We start from the raw sequence: 25,622 nt of genomic DNA, 5'->3' as shown, positions 1-25,622 counted from the left end.
CGAGGTGAGTGAAATTAGAAAGTTTTGCTTTTGAGTACTAATCAGAGGGTAGGATAGCTCCCTGGACAAGCAGGAAAATTACAACACGAACCAGGAGTAATGTTCAAACGCCCACTAAGCTGTCTACTAATTCCGTTTGCAAGACTTTCTTTACAAGGCACTGAGCTTATGTGAATCGATGCTACTTGTTGTACATATCACTTTCGGCAAAGGATAAACCTACTTGCAAATCATGTAGTGGAATTCCAAGCCAGTTCTCATTCCACGGGGCGTACATTCTACATATTTACAATCAAGCTCGAGTTCATAAGCATTAGCGCATATATGTGAGTGTTTTCTGCACTAAGCAACTTTGAGCTTACATTTGTATTATTTCAGGGTCGGACGTCATTGCCCGACTTTTCAAGTGAGATCAGAACATCCCAGAAGACATTTACAATTGAAGGACTCTGCCTGCCCAAAGAGAAATGACAACCATGAATGAAGTTACAGGAACGAAAGAGCATAAAACATAAAAGCTGTTCTTCTCACAGCGAGAATGTTAAGGGTTGCTGCTTGATCCGCTAAAGGGGTGCCCTCAGCTTCTTGATCCTGAAATTGAGCCATTTGTATCTCCTCATACGAGGAAATCTCATTGCAAATAATTTGGACCCTGATTTTAACTGAGACGAGGTTGAGACATCCTCTTCGAATCTGCATCAATGTCTTCTTGTATCAGATAGTGAGCAGAGTTACAATTCAAAGACATGTCCAAACATGTTTTTGAACCAAAATAAGGTCGAGGCATTCTTATTTATAATCCATCCATGTCTCGTGTCCCAAATTGTGAGCAGATCTACATTCCAAAGAAATGCCAAAGCACATCTGCACTCCCAAGAATGGCATGATTCCTGGCATGGTTCCAGGTAATTCTCAGACACAGGCCTGCAACTTTTGCCCCAATCTTTCCCAAATGTCATAACCCCACAAAGGCTTAGAACAAGTGTTCCAATTCTTTAATTCTTTTTTATTTTCTGCCTCATATAAGCTTTCCAAGACTGCAAGATATAACTGGATTGACTGTTCCGTCATGCAGAAGACTACTTGGGAATACAATGAGAATGCCAGTTATACACACATATGTATCGCTATCTCTGCATTCTTTCTAAAGCCTGTCTTTCCGAACTCAGCTCTTCTATAATGGCATCCTTCTGTACAAGTGCAGCCTCATACATGCTACCTAACCGTACATTCTCCTCCTGCAACTCTTTCAAGCCTTTTTGAAGTCCTTCAATCTCACCTGTCATTAGGGAAACTCGCCCTCGAGCTTCAAGCTCACCCTGAATTGCTTTTCCAACTGCTTCCCGCATGGCTATCAGCTCCGCCTGCATGGAAGCAACTGCTTCCACTGTCTCTATCTGTTTCTCCAATTTTAAGCAGACACTTTCAAAATTGTTTCTATCCGGACATGAGATGACCTTCTCTATATCTTCAGTCTCCCCTCTAGAACATGTGAAGGAGTGTCTAGATCTGTCCATCCGGATCAGCATGTCATCAACGTCTCTGCCAATCCACAAAGATTATAAATACTTTCAAAAAAAGGGCCGGGCAGGGTGGAGACAGAGACACACACAGAGAGAGAGAGAGAGAGAGAGAGAGAGAGAACCTTTCGCAACCTTCATCGGGCTCTGAAGAAACCTGTGGATTGCTATGCAAGGCCTCTATTTCCCTGTGAAAGCTGCCAACCTGCAGCTATACCATTTTATTTGAGCATAGATCAAGAAAACATCTGCAAACAATCGCAATCATCTGTACAATAGCTTTCATTTTTTGTCTGAAAGGACACTGCCTTTGCAGGACTTTATTATTGCAAGAAAAGTCTGCTCCTCTGAGCTCGTGAAAAGTAAATCAAACCAAGATATGGGATTATTCTAAGTATTAAAAATCACAATTTACTGGAAGATTTTGACATTACCTCACCCCTCGCAACTGCATCATCGTCTTGCTCATGCATGAGCTTCCAGTCTAAAGCTTCAAATAGCTGTTAAAACACTCTTTACTTTTAGTTCTCTCTCTCTCTCTCTCTCTACATTATCTTGTCAAGACATAGAATGAGCATCAGCCTATCATTTTCTATGCAAGAAGGCAATCTATGGCAAAAGAACACTTTCATATACTGCACACAAAGCATATCTGCATTGCAAGCAACCTTCAAAATGAAGGATTTTGGGCTTGCCACAAGGTATTTTTTGGGTATACATCTGCAGTGATCTGATAATAAAAAGAAGTATAACTTCGACAGCCAACTATTTGGAATGCCTACTGAACTAGTGGGAAATGCTGGAATGCAACCCTACAACCCCATCGAGGTTGGCTTCTCTAAGCATGAAGTCATTAATGCAAAACATGATTACTGTCATCACCTTTCGTATTGAGCTCTCTCAGCTCTCTAATATATGACATGCTTTGTGACCTTGCATTTGTAATAGGCTACTTATAGATATGATACAATCAGCTCACCTCCTCACTATGCTGTTTTAAAATGCACCCGTTGCTATTGTGTATGATCCTGGGATCAACATATTGTGGATGCTTAGACACACCCTGCCTGGGCAAGTGACAAGAGGACTGTCACCTGACTGATAAGTCCACTTTGGGTTGTCTCTTCGTTATTGCAGGAGGCCCAGCTAGCGGATCTAGTTAATGGCAAGATTTTGTAGTATTGTCCACTACTAAAGCAGTGTACATTGCGCTCAGTTTTGCTGCTCAAGAAGCCATTTGGTTGCACAATCAAGGTGCAATCTGCTTGTCTGGCCTTAATACCTTCCATAAGCAAACCAAGCACATCCAAGTTCGGTATCCTTTTGTTCCTGAAGCCAATGCTGCTGGGCGTGTTCAGCTCAATATTGTTCTACTAAAGACATATTGGGTGGCATTCTTACCAAGCACTAGGACGTGATCTGCACTTTGGGGATTGCATCACAGCTTAAGCATGGTGGGAATATTGTAATGGCAAGTGTACAAGTCTCCATGCATGGTGGCCATCCATGAAAGTATAGATAGACTTCACTTGGCATGTATGTGAGTTGGACTAATGGAGATGATTTCACTGCAAAATCATGTCCCTAGTGTGCTTCTGTAGAAGGTAGATGATGTGTGACTAAAGGTAGATGATGCGTGACAATCCATTGTAATCAAAGACCATATAATGTTCTTTCTCAATTCGTATGTTTTCTGTGTGTGTGAACGTTTAATTTGTTTCATCGACTTTGTCGTCATCTCTGCACATGAGCTCTCTTGTATCACAATTAGATCCTAGAGGCATTTCACTTCCTCTTCCTCGTTGTCCAGCGCAATGAGTGCCTCGCATGCCTCTAGTTCGTGATATTCTAGGTCCTTGATTTTGGCACAACTCTTGATAGTAATCCACAAGAACCCTTATTTGAATCTATTTGCACTCACTCTAGAGATCGCTCATCATTACATACCTAGCTGCTAATCCTCGGATTAGTGGACTTCATCAAACATGGTTAAGGGGCCCTAGGACTAAGGCAAGGAGACTAATGTGGGGCTAGAGGACTTACTACAATGGCAAATGGCGAATTGGTTATATTTAGCGAGGAAGCATTCCAAAAAGTAGGATGCCCTTTTATAATGGCCAAACCTATTGGGTTGGCATTCAATGTGTTTATACCACTAGAAGATCTTGTCTGGATTATGAGCGTAGGCCTTTGCCTCTACATGACAAACCACAAGATACTATGCTAAAGGTTCCTAGTGGACGGTTCTAGGGAATGGAACACCTATGGGCATAGCCTTGTGGGGGTTTGGTCTCTAGCACCTTGCTTGAGGGTGGCTGGGAGGTGAGACACCTACTGGTCTTTATTTGGCTTTAGGGATTGTAGTTGGCCTGTGTTTAGGGCTAGATCCTAGTGGGGATGCATCAGTTAGTATAAAAGCAGTCCTCTACACAAAGTAAATTTTATGGGGTATGCAGTTCAAATGGTGCAAGGTATGTGGCGAAGTGTTTTTGCATGTTGCTGAAATGCTTTGACATTGGAATCTGAGCAAATTGTTGGAGTATGATGACAGGAACTATTCACAGTCGGTGTTGTGCAAGAAACCCAAGGGGGTGTGAAACATGCAAGGCGAGACTTATATATTAATTGTGAATTGAATAGAGCAGGTTTCTGATGTGGGTTGCCGAGAATCGAGGGTGTCTTGTTGGAATTGTACTGCTGTAATCGTGGACTTAGGAGGACAGCGAACTGATAGGGATGAGTTCGCAGGTCCTCTGGCAGCAATACGCAAGCCTTTGGGTAGTTTTCAGCTGTAAATTAAACTGCTTATTGAGGCTAAACCCACACTAGATGAAGTGCCATTCAGAAGGTAAGCATAGGATAGCAAGAAAAAGCTGTGCGATCTGCTGTAGGCTTCACCAAGGTAATGGCCAGGCCAGGGTGCAAGGAAAGAACAGAAGTAGCGAAGGGTTTGTTGCAGAAATTCTATTTTAAAATCATGGTAGCAGCAAACAGAGACTTACCAGGAGATGGGTTAGGCGGTAGATTTCTGAATCGTGTTTTAATTTTTCCAACAAAGTGCAGCAGTAGGTGGTCGATTTGAGAGATGGGTCATGGGAAATATCAATCGCAATCTTTTTGAAAGACCATGGTGATTGGCAACTGCAAAATCTGGGCCGCAGGCTCAAAAGCAGGATTGAAAATGCTAGAGAGATTTTGGGAAAGCTCAACCCAAAATCAGGGCTAGGTAGCTTTTGGAAAAGCCAGAAGTCAACCCAAAATCAGGACTGATTTTGGGCTGATTTTGGCAGCTTTTAGAACCTGCTTTTCACAAAAAATAAAGAGCGTTAAAACCGGCGAATTCCTTGAGTTGGTACAGCCACAAGTAAATCCATCTTCAACAAGTTATTTCGAATCAATCTATCAAGCCCTGCAGTCCAACGTACCCCTTATCCGAAGCTGTTTAGTAGCTGAAAAGACCCCTACACAACGACAACCCGACATGTTCGGGACTGTTTTGGCCTCTCTGAAGCCCTTCTCTACCTTTTTCTCTCTCAGCAACTGCCTTTGTACAGATTCCATCCGTTTCTTCAGTTCACTCTCTCTTTGCCCTCTATTATCTCTCCTATGACTGCTGAAGAAACTCGTGCACGTGTGGCTGAAGAAACTCATGCACGTGAGGAGGTACAAGCAGTGTACCTCCCCTTGAAGAGCCTCACATAGAAACCGTGCTTCATATGCAATGGCATGATGATGTGAACCATCAATCCTTGGAGGGATGCACATATGAAATAGATTAGATCTAAGGATTGTCCGTTCTGCTACAGAATAGGAGTCTACCCTCACAACTGATTTTCCGCTCACAACTGAAGTTCCAAAATACAAGAGGCTAGCCATGGGGTGTCTCTGGAAATGCTGAGAATGAAACCCTTTCAATGGAGGCTTTATTGCAAAGAGATGGTGGGATGGCTTTCGAAGCTGCCATCTAAAGCCACATTTAGAGATGGCATGAGACTTGAGACCAGACACGGTCAAGACGTGTCAAGACAATCTGATGGTCATGAAACACTTGGAATTTTGAAGAGATGAGTGTAGAACAGTGTAAGGAGAGCGGGCTAACAGTGCTGGCCCATAAGAGATCACGATTCATTTACAACAGACACAAGAAATGGCTCACTATTCTCTCCAACATGAATGCATCAAGATATGCCATGCCACATGTTAAATCTTCAAGGAAAAGACAGCAATGCAGAAACACCTCAAGAATTGTTAAGATGGTGATGTGATGTATATGCAAACCAAAGCACAGATGGCCGGCCAGCTTTTTTATGCTTGGTTGGATTATTCGTTGCTGTTATGCCATTGACAGCTTCGACCCAAGTCAAACTAGCACTGGTTGAGAACATAAGGCTGGGGGGTGGACATGTCATTCTTCTTGCTCATACATCACAAAAGATATCACCCTTGACATTCAATGTTCATATCATTCAAACACTGAAGGGGCTGAAGGGGTAAGAAGAGCAAGAGGGAGAGAGTGAGAGTTAGAGAAGACTCCAATGTGCGGGTGTGAAGTGATGAGCCACACCACAAACTCTTTAGTTTTATTAGGATTAAGTCCTATCTTTAATAAAGGGATGGCAATGTGCCTTTATCCCAACAACCTCCCACCTAAAGGCCAATGTGCCTAAAGGGGAGAAAAGAATAAAAATTACAGCAATATACAGTTACTGTATATAAGACCATATAATAAGAATGGTCTCATCCTAATCCCATGATGTGGCGGCAATGTGCAAACCGCTCTGTAGGCAAGCTCTTAGTGAGCAAATCTGCAGGATTATCATCAGTATGCACTTTCACAAGCTCAAGTCGCTTGTCTTCCAGTACCTCCCTGATGAAATGATATTTCACATCTATGTGCTTGGTCTTCTGATGAAAGACCGGATTCTTTGCCAACATGATAGCACTCTGACTATCACAATGCAAAACTGGCATATCTCCTGTAATGCCCAAATCTCCCACTAGCCGAGTAAGCCATATTGCTTCCTTGCAAGCCTCAGTGGCTGCAACATATTCAGCTTCAGTAGTTGACAGTGCAACGCATTTCTGCAGCCGAGACACCCATGATATAGCACCTCCTGCAAATGTGAAAATATAACCGGTAGTAGACTTCGGTTATCTGCATTCCCTGCATAGTCTGAATCTGAAAAACCATGCACCAATGCATTTTGCCTACCATAGCATATGCACAAGTCTTTGGTACCTTTGAGATACCTCAAGACACCTTTCACTGCTTCCCAGTGCCGCTTGCCTGGATTTGCCATATACCTGCTGATGACTCCCACCGCAAAAGCAATATCCGGACGAGTGGCAACCATGGCATACATCAAAGAACCAACTGCAGATGCATACGAAACCTTGGCCATTTCAGCCTTATCATCATCTGATCTGGGGCTGTCCTTACTACTGAGTTTTAAATGTGGAGGCAACGGGGTACTAATAGACTTCCCCCCCTCCATTTTAAACCGCTGCAGTACTTTGTCAATGTACTCCTTCTGTGACAGAAACAAAAGTCCCTTGGACCTGTCACGAGTAAATCCGCATGCCAAGAATATGATTTGCATCACCCAAGTCTTTCATGTCAAAAGACTTATGCAGTTGTTTCTTCAAAGCATTAATCTCATGCTGAGATTTACTGGCAATGAGCATGTCATCCACATATAGAATGAGTAGCATCAAACTGCCATCCTTTGCCCGTTTGGTATACAAGCAATGATCGGTCTCACACCTATGATACCCTTGGGACTGCATGAAGGCATCAAACTTCTTGTACCATTCTCTTGGCGCCTGCTTGAGTCCATACAAGCTCCTCTTGAGCTTACACACAAGCTGCTCTTTCCCTTTAACAGCATATCCCTCTGGCTGACTCATATAGATCTCATCATGGAGATCTCCGTGAAGAAAGGCTGTCTTCACATCCAAATGACATCCATGTCGTCATGAGCAACAAGAGCTAACACTGCTCTCAAAGTAGTCATCTTGACTACAGGGGAAAAGATCTCATCAAAGTCAATGCCCTTCTCCTGCTTAAATCCCTTGGCAACCAATCTGGCCTTATACCTCGGTAAAGCATTTGAATCCACTTTGACTTTGTAAACCCACTTGCATGGCAAAACCTTTCTGCCTGCAGGTAGCTGCACCAAGTCCCATGTATCATTTTGAAGTAGGGAGTCCATTTCTGACTGCATGGCTTTCTCCCACTTCTTTTTCTCTGTTCTTCCCATAGCTTCCTTGAAGCTGGAAGGCTCACCACAATCTGTTAGCATGATAAAATCAGCCACATTATTGGCTCCTGGAACAAACCTGGCAGGAGGCCGTTGTACACGGGAGCTCCTCCTAACAAAATGTTCCGGATTAGGCTGCTGTCCAGCCTGTTCATCATGAATGACGGGTGGCTGTACCACCATATCTGGCTGTTCTGCAGCCCCATCTGCTGGTATATCCAGTGGTGCATCATTGGCAAAATTATCTGGCTGATTTTCAGCCTGTATACCCTCTTGAACAGGGTTATCTGCAGCAGCCTGCTGCTGCATATAAATGGGCATTCTTTGCTGTCCAACATCATCATAAATAACCCTCCTGTATTCCACAGGTTGCACGGGTTCCTTGTGTACACTATCCTCTTTAAAGATGACATCATTGCTGTGTATAATCTTCCGTTTGACGGGATCCCATAACCTGTACCCCATTTCACCTTCGTCACCATAACCCATAAAGATGCATCTGATAGACTTTGGATCCAATTTGGTGCGCAGTTCTTTGCGTACATGAGCAAAGCACTCGCAGCCAAATACACGTAAGTGCTTGTATGAAGGTGGCTTGCCAGACCACACCTCCTCTGGCACTTTCAACTCCAAAGCCTTGTTTGGCGACCTGTTAATAATGTGAAATGCTGTTTGCACGGCTTCTGCCTAAAAGCCATGGGGTAATTCAGCATAAGACAACATACATCGAACCTTCTCCTGAATAGTTCGATTCATCCGCTCACTTGCACCATTTTGAGATGCATTATGAGGGGCTGTGAGTTCCTGTTTGATGCCCTTAGCTTCGCAAAACTGCACAAAAGCATGTGACACATACTCACCCCCATTATCAGATCTGAGGCATTTCAGCCTGCGACCTGTCCGATTCTCAACCTGAGCGACAAACTTCTTGAAAGCATCTAAGGCATCGCCCTTATGCTTCAAGAAATAGACCCACACTTTGCGTGTGGCATCATCAATGAAAGTAATAAAATATTTTGCACCCCCTAGTGATAACTTTGGCATCTCACACAAATCAATGTGCACTAGATCAAGTGGTGCTCTATTCTGGGGAGTTCTCCTCTTATGAGGAGTCACAGAATGCTTGCCAAATATGCAATGATCACAAGTAGGCAAATCTGAAAAAGAAAGAGACGGCAGATAACCCAAACGTGACACTTCTTGCATTCCTTTAACAGACATGTGTCCCAACCGGCTATGCCACAATGAAACCTTTGGCAGCTCGGTTATGGCAACAACATGATTACCCACACTGGAAACATGAAGAGGGTACAAGGTATCACTCTTAAAACCCTCAGCCACTACAGCCTGGCCATCAGTAATCACCCATTTAGAATCCCCAAATGTGGTGTCGTAACCACTGTCATCCAATAAGCCAGTGCTAATCAGATTTTTCTTGATTTGCGGCACATGGCGGACACCATCAAGCATGAATATGCGTCCATCAGGAAATACTATCTGTATACTGCCAATCCCTGCAATCTGACATGCATAGTTGTTCCCAAGATGAACAACTCCATGAGTACCTGTGTAGGAAGTAAACCACTCCCTATGAGGAGTAACATGAAAAGAGGCACCTGAATCCAAGAGCCAGGTGTGCATGTCATGACCATCAATAACCAAGGCATGTGCTATTACAGCAGAAGAGCATAAAACATCATGTATGTCACTGTCACTGTCCTCTGCTGCAACATTCACTGCATCCAAGTCATCTGCCTTGGCCTTGCCTTTGCCTTTGCTTGCATTTCCTGCATCCTTAGTTTCAGCCTTCTTGGCTTTCTGATCCCGTATGAACTTGAAGCACTTAGACTTCACATGTCCCTTCTTGCCACAATAAAAGCATTCAATATCCTTTTTACCACGGGACTGACTTCGGGATTTGGACTTACTAGCAGATCTCCCCTTCTGCTGAGTTCTGCCTCTATCCTGTACCTGCAAGGCATTTGAAGACTTGCTGCTCGCATTATTCTTCCTGCTCATCTCCTCCATAAGGAGAGAGCTCTCTACATCAGCATAAATAAGAGTGACATTCGAATTTGACAGGGTGGTCTTGAAAGTGTCCCAACTCTCAGGGAGGGTACACAGCAAGAAAGTAGCCTTGAACTCCTCATCAAGATTCAATCCCTGTGCAATCAGCTGTGTAAAGATGGCATTGAACTCACTCAAGTGTGAGGTCATAGCTGTACCTTCCTTCATGCGAAGATCAACCAGTTTCTATAACCAATAAACCTTACTGGCTGAGCTCTTTTGGGCATACAATTCTTCTAGCCTTTGCCATAGACCATAAGAGGTCTTTTCAGCCTGAACATTGAACACAAGAGTGTCAGAAATAGTGAGCATGATAGCTGCCCTTGCGGACAAATCAAGCTCTTCCCAGTCATCAGCTGCCATCAATCCTCACTCATTTCCCTTTCTCCCCCTCCTCCAATGTGCCCCTGCTCTTTGCTTACATTGGTATCAGAGCTCCAACCCTGGCCTTCATTCTTTTACGCAAAGCACAACACCAACGCACGCCTAGGTTGACAAGTAGAGCTACTGTTGCCAACCAACCAGCAGCGCAAAGTCCTAGAGCAGTCTTCAGCGCCTGGCAAGGTTCAAACAACCACCCCCCTCAAAATGGGCACAAACCACAGGGAGACCCTATAGTCACGCCATCAATTTTTCCATATCAGTCCTGCCATCAGCCGCTCGTCAATAGACCTTTAATTTGCGTCGTTCAGCCACAAATTACATGTGAAGCCCGCTTTGCCACAAACTACCTGTGAATATGAAGCCACGAACGAATTACCTGTGAAGCGTGCTCAGCCACGAATTACTTGTTAATATGAAGCCTTCGAATGCTAGGCAAACAAACCCATTGGCCTCATCTAACGATGTTTCCTCAGTCACTGTGTCCGCGCCGCCACCGTACATCCTCTGTCGATTGTTGCAATAGTCAAAGTCTTGTACCTAGATGAGTCCAAGAACATGCCCAAACTCATCCTTTAAAAACACAATATCGTGCAATTATAATCTCATGTAGTCACTCATAAGGTTGAAAACCATAAACTCCATCACGCCTAGTAGGGACTAGCTACTATGAAATCCCCACAGATGTCATCAGCGCCCAACATTGGATATAGACCATAGTATAAGCATATGCTCTCACACCACAAATCCACACGCCCACACATACTTGAGCATCCATTTATACAGTGTCTTCGTACTGAGTTTCTGTCGACACACCGCAGGTGAAGGGCAGACTCAACCATGACAAAGGCTAGCATAAAGGAGAAAGCTAATCAATAGTCTAGGTCTTAGGTTATTTTTTACTAGGGTAAGTTTAGGTGAGTCAGTTAGGTTAGCTTAGTAGATCTACTTAGCTAGGTTCGATTTAGTTAGTGGTTTAGGTTTATGTATAGTTAGTTTGGGGCTAGGTTTATGTATAGTTAGTTTGGCTAGGTTAGGCTAGTGCTAACTAGGGTTAAGCAATTGGGTTAGGTTAGCCTAAGTCAATGTCCTAACAATCCTAAGGGACTTAGGTCAATGTTGTACTAGTTGTCCTAGGTTTCAACCTCTTTTACGGGCCTTTCAAAACCCCGTTTGGAGTCATTTCGACTCCATTTTGAAGCCTCTTCATCGATCTTCCTTCTGAGCTTCTCCATCGGCCTTTTTCGTGGTTCTACACACTATATCAATTGCTCATTACAGCAACGTTTTGCTGTCTATTTCTCTGAGTCCACTTAATTTCCTTGCATGTATTTGTACTCGCTTTTTGAGTCAGACGTGCTTGTTAGATTGGGATTTCCTTACATGAAGCATTCAAGATTCTACTCTCCCATGACAGTTCACCATGGCACCCAAGCGTGCCCCTCATGATGCATTGCATGACATGCTTAGCATGACCAATTGCCTTCCATAGTGAGTACATCCACTGGCAATACAGAACTCCCTACTAAGCCTCTATATCTTGCATCTCGAGAAGAACAGGCTACAGAGGCACAGCGGGATGCCCTTGCTTCTATGCTCCAAGGTGCTTTCCACCATATTGGATAGCAGTTCAACCAGCAGCTTACCACGGCCATGGCTATGCAAGATATCGTTCTTGCCCAAATGGGACAGCAGATTGATCAACCGATCACATCTACCATTGCTATGCAACATAAGGGTAAGCATCCCGCACCCCACCATGGAGATCAATCAAATAGCCATGATGAGTTTTCGGGCCCACACAAAGAGCATATCATCCGTGGTGAATTGCTACCCATTTCCAGTATTGTGCTTCATAGTAACCCCAATCAGCTGATGCACAAGCTGCATGTGGCTAAAAGTGTTCACTGTCAGAGCCATAGAAGCATGCACCCCTAGCTAAGTCTGCCTCCCAAAGGCATCCCTCTGAAATGATTGCATAGTAAAAGCCTGAGAAAGGACTAACCTCGTTCCTAGCTACCATGCAACCCAGATGTGGGCATACTCGATCTATGTAGAAGTAGAAAACTATGAGCCAAAAGGTGGCATGCCATCAGTCAAGGAAGTGCTCTGCGGCATAGAAAAGGGATCACCAAAATCAAGATAATCCCATATTGGGGTACAAGCAAGGGTCCAAAAAACGCGTGCTCATACTCTTACCGAGCTTTGTCTGACAATGTACATGATGAGATGCCTTTTTCTTAACACTCACGAAGTTGGAAGACTATTTCCGCTTCTACCCTAAGACTGATGAGGAGTGCATCATCTTTGCAAGTATGCATTTGCAAGACTATGCTCACACGTGGTGCCAGAATACGAGGGATTCACCTCAAATGCCAACCACATGGAGGGGTTTAAAGAATTGATGGTCAATACCTTCGTATCCCCACTCATCTTGGATCAGTACTTGGCTGAGTTCTACGCGTTGTCGCAAACTGGTACAGTCCAAGAGTACTTGCAATGGAAACTGTTGCGTTTCATCAATGGATTGAGTCCTTCCCTAGCTGCAGATGTGAAGGCACATAGCCCTGAGACTATCGAGAGGGAAGCCCAGCTTGCAGAAGTATTTGAACCAAAATATTCCACCAATTATAAGAATGTAACGGGCTGCATGCATGGTACTGCTTATGAGGCTGAGAAGAAGCCTGCAGCACCCTTTCCGCAGTTTCCTACTATTTCAGGGAGTAAGATACCTTATGCCGAGCCATACAGGCCATCAAATGCCAAACCAAGAGCCAAGCCTACTACATGATCAAGCACTGGTTCAGCCAAGCCAAGTATGATCATTGAATTCTCTGATTATGAGGATTTGGTTGACGCCACAAATTCCTCGGATGTCTCTCATGATGAGACAGCGAGAACACATAATATAAATGAGGCTTCTAACACTGGAGCTACGAAGGGAACTGATTTTCCTTTTGATCGGGAAGGTGCTACTGATCATGACATTCATGTTATGTAATCAAATTGACATTCAGCCCACTCGTGGCATGCGAGGTCATAGGCCTACTCATTGCTGTGCCTTTTCATGCACCTAAGGATGCTTGTGGTAATACTCCTGTGGACAGAGAGGAAATTCATTGGAATGCCCAAACAACACTCTATGCATATCTCTTCATGCTTCGATGGGTATGCATATCTCCTATGCATATCTCTTCATGCTTCGATGGGCGTGAAAATTGCTGAAACTATCAGATTGAAAGGGATGATTGATGGCAGAACTGTTTCCTGGGCTATGATTAGTTTGAATCATTGGGCAAAATCAACATGGACTTAAACGCTTTATCCCTCAGCTTTGTCCATAGGGGTAGCTCTGTAACATTGCATGATATTGTAACCCCTAAATTGCAAGTCATTTCAACAAGGCCTCTGGCCAGAGAGATCGAGAGGGAGTGTACCATCTATTAGTATCTCAAGAGGGTAGAGTTCCCAGTGTTGAGGATTGTGATATGCAGAGAATCCTCTCAAAATTTGCAGATGTGTTTGCTGATATGCCGTCACAGTTGCCCCTGAGGAGAGATGTTCATCATGCCATAGTCCTGGAGCCTTGCAGTAAGCCAATTAATAAGGCCCTGTGCCGTCTCTCTAAGGTAGAATGGCCACACAGATGTGAGAATTGCTTGAGAAGAATTTTATCTCTCATAGCACTTCTCCTTTCGCATCCCCAGTACTCTTGGTAAAGAAGAAAGATGGTTCATACCGCATGTGCATTGACTACAAGGACTTGAATAAGGCCACTATCAAGAATAGGTTTCTGATCCCCACGATAGATGACCTATTGGATGAACTCAAGGGTGCTCAATTTTTCACTAAAACTTATTTGAGGTCAAGCCACAATCAAATCAGAATGAAAGAAGGAGATGAGCACAAGACATCCTTTCATACAAAGAGAGGTTTATATCAGTTCAAAGTGATGCCTTTTGGATTGACCAATGCACCAGCTACTTTCCAAGCACTCATGACTCACGTTTTGCAGCCTCTTCTTTACAAATGTGTGCGGGTATTTTTTTATGGCATCCTCGCTGTAATCATGACTCAGGTTTTGCAGCCTCTTCTTTACAAATGCGTGCGGGTATTTTTTTATGGCATCCTCACTTACCGCGAGGATAAGCAAGAACACATCAGACATGTCAAGCAGGTGATGGAAATTTTGAGGTTGCATTAGCTTTATATGCTAAAGCCAGCAAGTGCACTTTCATGGCAAAAGAGGTTGAGTATCTTCGTCATATTGTGAGTAGGGATGAAATTCGGGTGGATCCGACCAAGGTCCAATGCATAAGGGAGTTGCCACAATGGAGATTTATTGAACATTTTGCCAAGAGGGTAGCCCCTCTCACTGACTTATTGAAAAGGATGCCTTCAAGTGGTCAAAAGAAGCACAACTCAGTTTTGAGGACCTCAAAGATGCCTTGAGTAACGCACCTACCCTTGTATGCCCTGACTTCTCACGACCCTTCATTCTAGAGACAAATGCAAGCGGCAAGGGCCTAGGGGCTGTTCTGAGATAAGTGCATGGAGTTATAGATTTCGAGAGCAAGAAATGTGAGGCCAAGGAATTGAACTATGATGCTTATGATCAAGAAATGTTGGCTATCCTACATGATTTCAAGAAATGGCAATGGCAAGATTAAGGTTAAGACGGATCATAGGACACTCAAGTACGCACAATTCACCCATGGAGCAGAAGACGTAGTTGGCTGCAATAAGTCCTACGATTTTGACATTGAGTATAGCTGGAGCTACACAGTACCTACACGATTCAAAATGTTTTCTATCTGTCCATGCTGAAGCCGCATGTAGGACAGCATGTCCAAGTTCTCCCTGAGCTACCACCTATGGATGAGGAGGGTCACATCCTATGTCCCGAAGCACGTCATGGGTTTCAGAGACCATCTGCTCTGAAACAAAGTCTACATAGAGTATCTTATCAAGTGGCAAGGACTCCCTAAGGATGAGAATCCATGGCAGCCAAAAAGCATTGTCTAGGACTACCAGGCTGATTAGTGGTTGCTGTTGCTGCCCCTTTTTGGACAGCCAGGATGTAAAATTTTAATGGCAAAATTCTATGGAAGGGATGCCTGTAATGAAGGGGTTAAGGGCTATTTTTGAGGCCCTTTAGAGGCCTTTTAGGTGGGAAATGTGGAGGGACTACATAAGGCCCCATCCAAGGCCCCATCCACCACTCCTTGTACACTTTTGATGTGACATCTGATCCTATCTAATCCCTCCTCCTTCCTCCTACGTGATGCCTACACTCTCCCTCCCAATCTCTCTCTATCTCCCTCTTCTCCTCATCCTTCTCTCTCTCTTCCTCTCCCTCTGCCTCCCTTTCCTCACTCCTCACTCCTTCTCCCCCCCTCCTCCAATGTGTCCTTGCCTCTTTGCTTACATTGGTATCAGAGCCCCAACCCTGGCCCTCATTCTCCTACGCAGAGCACAACATCAACGCACACATACATTGACAAGCAGAGCTACTGTCGCCAACCAGCAGCACAAAGTCCTAGAGCTGTCTTCATTGCCTTGCAACCCCCACAAATGAGCACAAACCACAAGGAGACCCTATAGTCACCCCAACTTTGACCCCTCCTCCAATCTACCCCTGCCTCTGTCCTTGCAGAGTCCTAATGGAACCCCCACCATGCCTACAAGGCGCACAAGCTTTCATGACTAACACATGACAAAAGATATAGCAGGAGCAACTCCTAGCACATGAAATTTTTATTCTTGTTTTCCTAGATTCATTTGTACCTTAAGAGGAGCGTTAGACACATCTACTTCCTCCATGGGGGGTGTACATACTCTCATTTTTTATCCATAGGCTTTCTTGTCCTTTTGTAAACATTAATAAATCTCACTCTACAAATAGAAACTTCAAGCAAGATCATTCAAAAGAAATCACACAAGAGGCATTAATCTTCAAAGGAAGAAATGGATGCCATCTACAGACGGCAGCAAAGACCACCCAAATGTCTCCAGGTAGCAAGGAGCAGGCATCTTACAACTTGACTTCCTAGCACATCACATCATCTCGAAGTTCACACTCAGAAACTCACTCACAAGTATGTCTCGCAAAAGGACATACTATCTAAAGACAGTCCAAGCCAAAAATTTTAAGTATTACGCTTGCCTTCCAAGTGAGGCAATCAGAGGTGGTTCCCAGCATGGAGAATGACAAGACGAGGAAGTTCATCACCCATAAGAGGAAGTTCAGCCTTGAAGGTTGTCCTTGGAGCGCAATACTCAATATAGGTGACCATTGTTCATTTCACCACCACAACGAGCTCCTCCATCACTTATCTTGAGTTTAGAGAAAGAACCACGAGGACATGTAGCTAGCCTTGAGTGGAAGACCAAACTGTAGAACAACACACGAGGCCTCGAAACTTTGACACATCTTTGTCCTCTATGGTTGATCAAATTATATACAAGCATAGAAAATGACAACAAAAGGAAGTTCGCCGCCTACACCCAAAGAAGTTTTGCCTTGAAGGTGGTCCCACGAAGTACAACACTCGATATAAGCAGCCATGGGTGTGAATTGACCACCACAACAAGCTCCATCATCAAATATCTTGATTCAAACTTCAAAGGGGCCGCAAGTGGAAGAAGAGATGGTGGAACAGCACATAGTGCCTCCCAACACGGACAACTATTTGTCTTCCAAGGATGATCTAATTATGTTCAACCTAAGCAACGGGCTGCTCAAAAAGACTCACTCTAACATGAGTGTTTCATTCATGGCGATATTTGCAGCCCCTTCCTTTATGATTCTGTGATTTGGTTGCTTGATATCTCCAGCACCCGTGCTCATTGTATCCCTTCCCCCGGCCATAGCTTCTCTTTTCACCGCTTCTTTCCCCCTTTTGTTCCAACCACTCTATTTGCCTCTTTTTCTTTTGTTGTTTTACAACATTGCTTGCTTTCAGAACCCACCATCATCTTGCATTGAAGCTCCACGTTTGCAGCTGCTGCTCAAGTGTTTTTGAGTGCTCATCTAGCTGCTGGAGGAGTCACACCTGTTTGTGGGTAGCTGCTCCAAGGTCGCGTGATTCTCTGGCTGTTGCTCGATTAGTTTGGAGCTCACAAGGTCGATTATTGGAGCTCCAAGGTCAAGTGATTCTCTAGCTGCTGTTCGATTAGTTTGGAGCTCACAAGGTCTTTTCTCAGCCTGTGTTTTCTTTTGGAAGATTTTCACCAGGTCAAGACTGCTCCTTGACCCTTGGGTGTTGTGGCTCGCATTTTGGTGATTGGCAGTCCCCCTTTGGTCATCTCAAGTGTTTGGAGCTTGCCATTGGCCGCATTCTCAACGTGCGCTTTTGTAGATGCTTCTTCAACCCTACTCCTGTTCACTACCCTTCACGAGCTTTCTTGGGTCTGTTTGGCGCCTTCTCGAGCTATTCCTTGTGATTGGGAGCAGCCCTTGTAGCCAGTGCCCACTAGACTTGGTTGTACACTTCTTCTTTTTTCTTTTGGTAGTGGTTCAAAAGGCCTAACCCTTCCCCCCTTTGCTTCCAGCCACCTTTTAGAGAGGATTCTGGTCCTTTCAAGCCCCTTACTTCTCTCTATTTGCCCCATCTAACCTCTTTTGGCAAAACAACGTTTGTGCTTGTTCCTTCTAAAGAATGAACCCTAATGGCCAGCAAACAAGCAGCAGGTAAAAAATACAATTATGCCACTCCAAGACGAGCAATGAAGAGCAAGATTGTTGTTGTTTCTAATCGATTGTGTTTTACTTGAATAAGAAAACTTTAAAATAATTTAGGATCTTGAAACGAATCAACTATTTTTAAGTGGAAATCATCACAACTTGCTTGAAATTGAAACGAATAAACTATTATTAAGTGGAAATCCTGACAACTTGCTTGAAATGAATCAGTATTATGTTTTACTTGCACTATGAAATTCCAAATGAAATTGAAACATATAAGAGATACCTGATCCCGCAATATTGATATCTCTTCAACCATCAAATCACGCTCTCCAACATCGAAGAAGTCTTGAAATCTGAACCTTAGAGTTCATATATCAGTTTCTCTCTCTCTCTCTCTCTCTCTCTCTCTCTCTCTCTCTCTCTCTCTCTCTCAGTCTCAGTCAATCCCATGAGATGAGATTAATGGTATCATATGGTCAGATCTCCTCTAGCTCCGTACGTCTCGAAATTGTGGGACCAAGAGTTCCCCACCAAGATGTAGTTCTATCGCGACCACTTCTTGAGAGTATCGGAGGATGCATCAAACCCCAGTACCGCATGCACTAACAACTACCATTGGACAAATGCGGGTCGCCTTCCATTGGTTGAGGATTGAGGCAGGGAGAGCTCTAGGTATACCCAGAAAGCACTAGATCTACAAGCTATGCACGTTGGGGTGGAGACTGAGGAGCGATTTCTATGTATCTGCCCAACCTACTATGAGATTCGAGGACGATACCACTACTTCTTTCAGGAGGGGCATGGCTTTGGTCCACTCTCATGACTAATCCACTTCCACCACCAAGTCTGCATTGGGATCTATCTGATTGAGATGCGATGACACAAGGAGACATTATTGCGGCAAATCAGACAGCAATAGGAAGTGGCAACACCACAAGCCTTTGAGGCAAACTGAGCACAGAGGCATGTCACATACGTTTATATGTTTGAATTAGCTCCAGGGGATAGCCGATATGAGGGTTGCATGGATTAGCACAGAGCGCCAACACCATGCTGTCAAGCGAGGGACACAGAGACCACACACAACACGGAGAGTGGCCAAAGCACACACGATCAAGATTCGACTATGTCAACCCTCCTTAGAGTGGACCACCAAAGACGAGGCATCACTCTTGACGTAGCCAATCGAATCCAAAGATCAAGGAGACCACGTCCAAAACCACAACACGAGACAGCTTAACATATGCAGATCCAAAATATCCTCGCAACGGTGTCGGGTTTCCGCTTTTAAGTCTCAACTCTTTGACTTCTGAGTCTCATCTTTGAGCTTGTACTTGAGTTCTGAGTTTTTTTTTTTTTTTAAGCTTTTCATTAGCTTAGTATAGTACTCAGCAAGGGCCCTAGCACGCCCTTTGAGACTTGATTGACTTATTTTCCTTGGTTTACTTTGTCTCATAGGCCCACAAGGCCTCCCAAGGATCTCTCTCTCTCTCTCTCTCTGATGCCCCCTCTCAATGACACTCTTTGAGTCTACATTTATGAGATCACGATCGCCTAGGAGGGGAGGTATCCTTGCTTGCTAATTTTCTGTTTGGGGCTGGTTGGTTGTTTCTTGGCCCCATTACACCAGCCCTTGGCCCCATAAAAGATGGCCTAGGGAGGGGTGCAAGGCAGCCTATAAAGGCAGCCCTTCCCCAATCCATTTCCTTCATTGTTCCAACCCTAAGGGGGCCCAGAAGGGCTCCTATGCTAGGCTGGACCTAGATTTATCTTTAATCCTAAGATGGAAACACTACCCTACTATTCTCTAGTGGATACCAGTGAACAAGGACTGATCTGTCTGAATTGATCTAAGGCTGAGAGACTGACCTACGTAGCTTGTGCCTGACTGTCCCTGGACAAGGGTTCTCAAAGGGGTCACAGCATACGACAAAATATCCAATTAGGGAACTATTACACACTTGTCAATGTAGCCAGTGTGTCACATTTCACACAAGTGCAGGGGTACATGTGACACCACAAGATACAGAGGTCGCATAGATCACATCCCTTGCCAACGGGAAACGAGTCAATAGACACAGATACGAGACATCTTCATATCCAACCAGCGAGCAACCATGGCACCTGGATTTGTAATTTTTGAGCACTTGTTTTGAGTGTGAGTTTTTTAGATTATTAGCATAGCACTCAACAAGGGCCTTAGTGAGCCCTTTGCCTTAGCCCACAAGGAACGTATGAGTCACTCCTTCATTGTACTTTATCTGATAGGCTTGGGAGGCCTCTTGAAGACGTTATTATCTCTCTATCTCTCATATTATGAGGCGATAATGTGACCTGGTTGGATTACACTTAACTCACGAGATCTACAGGTCAAGCTTCTCCGACAATCCTTTAAGTTAGAAGGGACCAAGATATGGATAGAGACGTCATGAAGAGGAATACATGAGGGATGGATGGACATACTTGCCAAAAATATGCGAATATCTAGCCAAGCACGTGAAGAGGCTCGAAAAAGACAACCATGAAAACACTGACAAAATGAACCAGCCATCTCTGAGCTAGTCTCCTAAACCATCGCACATTGAGTGCAATCACTTAAATACACCAACACGTGGACTAATAAAGAGGCCCCCCCCCATTGGTAGAAGGGGGGTATTAATTAATTTATGTGTGTTTCAAGGGCCACGATGGTAATTAACCTAAGGAATATGTCTATTTCGGGGACACGATGGACATTAGTTGATGTGTCTGTGGCTTCTTTGAGAAGTCACTAAATCTCGAAACTTCTATGCTGCACCTTATAAGAGGAAGGTAAGGCAACAAAATTAGTCAAGGTCAAGATTGCTAGGCAAGATGGAAAATGGGCAGGATATCATGAAGGCATAGCAATCATTAAAGAGTTTAAATCCAAATCGAAGACTCTCACTCTTACACTAATGTATGGCTAATTATGTTTTCATACTATCATGTAGGAACTCTAAATAACTGGATTTACTTTTTTGGACTCCTTGGGAGCTCCCACTTGCCCTCCCTAAGTAAATGTACTAGATGGGTTTTTGTTGTCTCATAGACATGTTGGACTCCTGTGGACGTTAATAGACTCTCTCTCTCTCTCCCCCCCACTTGAAGCTAGCCACTCATACCTAGCCTTCCATATCTCTGCTACCATGCTAGCCAATCATAGGGAGAGCCCGCCCCGCAACTGCATGTGTACAGATCCATTTTGACCGTCCCCTCGCCCCAGTGCAAGTGAGCCACTTAGCTAGGAAGCCTCCGGCCCTACTTGGACACAATATATACCTCGCCCGCCCTTGAACACCAATGGTATAGGATGCTGCCACCAGATCCTTTCCCACTACTCGATCCAAACGGGTCCATGATGGGAAGTACCTCAAAACCCATGGATCCACAATGAGTGTACAGAGGTGAGAGCCCACCTCACACAAATGTGGGCCTTGTTCCATTTGACGTCATCTAAGACACAGCAGATCTTTCGAAAAAAAACATGGAGTAAGAGACGAGCCTTCCTCACACACAAGATGGATGAGATTGTCATATTTTTTCGAGGAGGAGATCCGAGCAGTGGGTGGGAGAGCAGTGGGTGGGGGTCTCTATCAGAGGGGAAGCCACATGTTCCCATCACTGACCCAAGTGTGTGGCACACATTGAAGGACAAAATCTGTATCAAGTTTTTGAGCACTGTATATAGCTGTGGATAGGCACATAGCTGTACACATCTAGGGTAGGTGTGGGCTGTTGGCATTTGTGGATTTTTCTTTCACAAGCATGATGGACTGATGTATAGTTTTTTGAGATAATAAAGTATGTTTTGCAAGGACTTCATGGGAAATGATGAAATGCAATGTGGACTTCCAAAGCAAGGGTGTCTAGTGTGTGGTCAAGTGAAATGTTTTTGGAGTCATGTAAAGTCAAGTCATGAAGGGTTTTGTTTATATTTTCCTGAGTCAATGTGCACTTGCATGTTACAGGAATTTGATATGTTATGGTGTCCATGTCAAAGGGCTTTTCATGTGTGTGTACGGGGTTGCATGCAAGCTTTAATGTGCATGCTAATGTGTGTGGGAATTGTGTGACTAAAGGTCCAAAATGTGCATTTAATGTGATTTGGGGGAAATGTCTTGAGAGTGGTAAAATGTCACTGATGAGGTGGCAGATTAGGCTGAGGTGGCTGGACTAATTTGGAAGGCATCCTGCTCATGCAAAGGTGGCTACGTGATGGATGAAGGGGAGCTTCTAGGCTGTGAGCTGGAGCTACGTGGAGATGGCGGCTGGGAGCAGATTCGGTTTTACGCTGGAAGAATCTACGTAGGTAGGGGCTTCTGGAAGAATTGGTGGCGGAACGACCAGAGAACGTGGAGAGACTCGCAGTTGTTGATGGGAGGTCATGCGTGAGCAGGAAGCTGAAACCTGTGCATGAAGACATCGTGTGTGTGACGAAGAAAGCTTTGTGAGCCAAGGAAGCTGCGGTGGTGATTGTGTACGTGACGGGTGTGGGATTTCAACTGCAGGAACTTCGAGTATATGGGCTTCAGGTGCTTCATGTTGACGAACTTTCTAGCACAGTTGGCTCTGGCTGGAGTCTTGTAGCAAACTCTATGGTAATTGCTTGAGGTGCTTCTGCTGGCTGGAGGTTCGGAGCGACGCAGAGGCCTGTGAGCGACAGAGAGTATGCACCATGCGCTTCTTGGTTTCATGGGGAAGGCGTCGCTACTACGCAAGCTGAAGGACCTTGAAGAGGCGTGAGCTCCATGAGCTCTACGAGCATGAGAGAAGTCGTGAAGGTGGAGATGAGCGACGAGCTGTAGCAGACTAACGTGGAGAGCACTGGCTATTGCTCTTATTGGGAGCTGCTGGATTTGAGAAGGATGACTACGTGGGCAGTTTGCTTTGGAAGGAGCTATATCCCGCATGATCAAGAAACTACAGGAGATGCAGATTCCAAAGACGCTGATCTGGGGGTCATGAGTCTATATCAGTCAGAGGCAAAATCCGTGCCCTATATAAGGCACTGATCTGGGGGTGATGAGCCTATATAAGTCAGTCAAAGGTAGAATTCATGTCCCAGGTGATCTATCGGATTGGGTCTAGAGCACGATCAGGGTGAAGCAGAGTTGTCCACTCTGACCGACTCTCTTCGAACTTTACATTGATGAGATCACAGCCTTCATAGACCGCTTAGGGAACGAGGGATCATTACTAGCCGACCTCATGATACAGATATTGCTATACGCTGATGGCATTGTCCTTATAGAATCTTCAGAGGAGAGGCTACAAAGACATGTGGAGGCCCTAGAGAGAGAGACATGATAGTCCAACTTGGAAAGACCAAGGTTATGGTGTTCAACACCTCATGCGCAGTGCTCCGCCGACTCAATTTTACTTATCGAGGCGAGCCAATGGAGACAGTGCAATCCTACACATATCTAAGAGCAGTCTTTACAAACCCCATTTTCACAATGACCCATGCAGGCCAAGCACAACGCACACGGGGGCATAGTGCTTTGGCTTGACTAGAGAGACAGTGCTTCCAAGCACACTTCCAAAATCTGCTGACGAAGGGTTGGCTTTTCAATACACTAGTGCGGCCAAGTGCCATGTATGCAACATCCTTCTGGGGTGTGATCTATTGATGACGCTACAGGTGACAATGGGGTCCAGGATGATTCGGAGTAAGCTCTCAACTCCACATGAGAAAGTACAACCAGAGTTTGCCATGACACCACTACATCTTAAAGCCATCTTTCAAACAGTGACGTTCATCCATAGAGTTTGGGACTTACCTCGATGGAGACTACCGAAGCTAGCCGTGGAGTCATCTAGACGAGAACGGAGCGAACACATGGTATGCACGTATATCCACATGGTTGCCAAGCACGGTATTCAGATGGAAATGCTTCCCCCCTTTCAATACAACACGGACCCACCTCTTGAATCAATCCCACGAGATGAGATTAACCGTATCATACGATTTGATCTCCTCCAACTCCATACATCTTGGACTTTGGGAGGAAAGGGGGAGGGGGGGAATCAAGAGCTCCCCACCAAGACCCAGTTCTATTGTGACCACTTCCTGAGAGTATCGGAGGAGGGATTCATCATCACACCCAGTATCTCGAGGACAGAGGAGTCTCGCATGCATTGAGTATTGCCATTCGATAGATAGGGGTTTCATCCCATCAACTGAGGATTGAGACAGGGAGAGCAACAGGAAAATCCAAAGAGCAACGGATCTGTATGCTATGCACATTGGGAGCATTTTTCATTGGGCCTACTCAACCTACTATGAGATCAGGGCACAATACCTCTACCTCTACCAAGATGGGAGCGGCTTTGGCACACTCTCACGATTGATCCACTTCCATGATCAAGTCTGCATTGGGCTCTATCTACTTGAGATGTGCCGACATAGGTAGATTCTACTACGATAGATTAGAGAGCAGCAAGAGGTGATCAGACCACAAGATACAAAGGTTGATTGGACACAACGACATGTCATAGATTTTTATGCATTTGAGTTAGCTCCAAGACACAGCTGGGTGGAGGAGGAGGAGCTAGCTGACATGCAAGCGGTTTGGATGACCGCGAGAGAGACGCAGAGACCACTCATGACATGGAGAGCAACTAGAGCACACTTAATTGAGGTTCGACAGATCACATCTTTCATAGGGAGATCGTTCGAGATGAGGGGTCAGTCTGAACATAGCCTAGCAGGTTCACAGATCGAGGAGACCATGCCCTCATCCCACCACCACAGCGGGAGACTGCCTGACTGACACAAATGACACAAATCCGATATATTTTCATAGCTCACAAACGAGCCACCACAGTGCCAAGTTTTGGTTTCTGAGTCCCAGATCTCAACCCACTTCCATTAGTATGTGATTTGTACTTGATTTTTGCTCGAGCTATTGAGCTCTTTAGATCAACATAGTACTCAACAAGGGTCCTAGCACGCCCTTTGCTCCAACCCATTGAGGCTTGTCATCACATACCTTTATCGAGTTAGACAACATGGCTCTTGCACCTCAAGACAACATAGACTACTATAGCTGGCCTTATCTTCTTCCATGACCCTACCAGCTAAGGGTGATCAGCGATGTTGGTATGTACAAATGGTTTGAGATTTTGGGACTTCACATGGATAGATTACCCCCTTCCCAATATAACACTGAGGCTCCTTCAATCTAGCTCACATATCCCGAGGTGAACCAGGTCATTCGACTCTTCGAGACGACCTCCTACCACTACACACATTCAGAACCTGTTTTGGCACCCAACGAGCTTCCGGTGAAGCTCTCAGTATGATCCACCTACCTAGATCCACCTCCCAAGGTTGTTGAGGATATTGATCGGACAGTTCCATGTCTCAATGCACCAACTTTGTACTGAGAGTGTATAGGCACCAAAGGCATATTGCAACGTGCTGCAGATGCACCACACACTATGTGATTGCCAGAAGATCAAGTCACAAAAGCATTTCATTTTCAAATGCCTTATGTATTATGAGACCCGAGATAGCTCTATCATTGTCTATTCAGAGATGGTTTTGGATCCCTCTCTAGCTTTCTCTCTTACCCAAATCAAAGATGCCTCATTGCCTTCATCCATGAGAATTTCAGACACAGAGAGCACTTGCTCAAAGATACAGAGGCAAGGTCAAGGCGCACAACCAGACTCTACCCA

The 25,622-nt window shown here is 44.8% G+C and overlaps 1 protein-coding gene across 2 annotated transcripts in view; it reads right to left on the bottom strand.

Annotated features, from left to right (window-relative positions):
- Positions 1-249: 249 nt before the first annotated feature.
- Positions 250-25,622, bottom strand: part of LOC147883325 (kinesin-like protein KIN-12G) — a 40,401-nt gene continuing 15,028 nt past the window's right edge. Inside the window, exons 17-20 of one of the 2 annotated variants that reach the window (XM_087399740.1) lie at positions 18,202-18,271; positions 1,955-2,020; positions 1,646-1,725; positions 250-1,542 (exon numbers count right to left, since the gene is read on the bottom strand). In XM_087399740.1, the coding sequence (XP_087255866.1) occupies positions 1,128-1,542; positions 1,646-1,725; positions 1,955-2,020; positions 18,202-18,271 (631 nt within the window). In that variant the 3' untranslated portion in view covers positions 250-1,127. The remainder of the gene's footprint in view (positions 1,543-1,645; positions 1,726-1,954; positions 2,021-18,201; positions 18,272-25,622) is intronic. The other variant, XM_087399741.1, reaches the window with a different exon arrangement.

The sequence above is a fragment of the Dipteris shenzhenensis genome, chromosome 28, assembly GCF_047967505.1.
Source record: "Dipteris shenzhenensis isolate YYH24624 ecotype China chromosome 28, Dip_SZ_1.0, whole genome shotgun sequence".
NCBI lineage: Eukaryota > Viridiplantae > Streptophyta > Polypodiopsida > Gleicheniales > Dipteridaceae > Dipteris > Dipteris shenzhenensis.
Note: the sequence above shows the minus strand (reverse complement) of the source record. Positions and strands in the feature narration are given on the sequence as shown.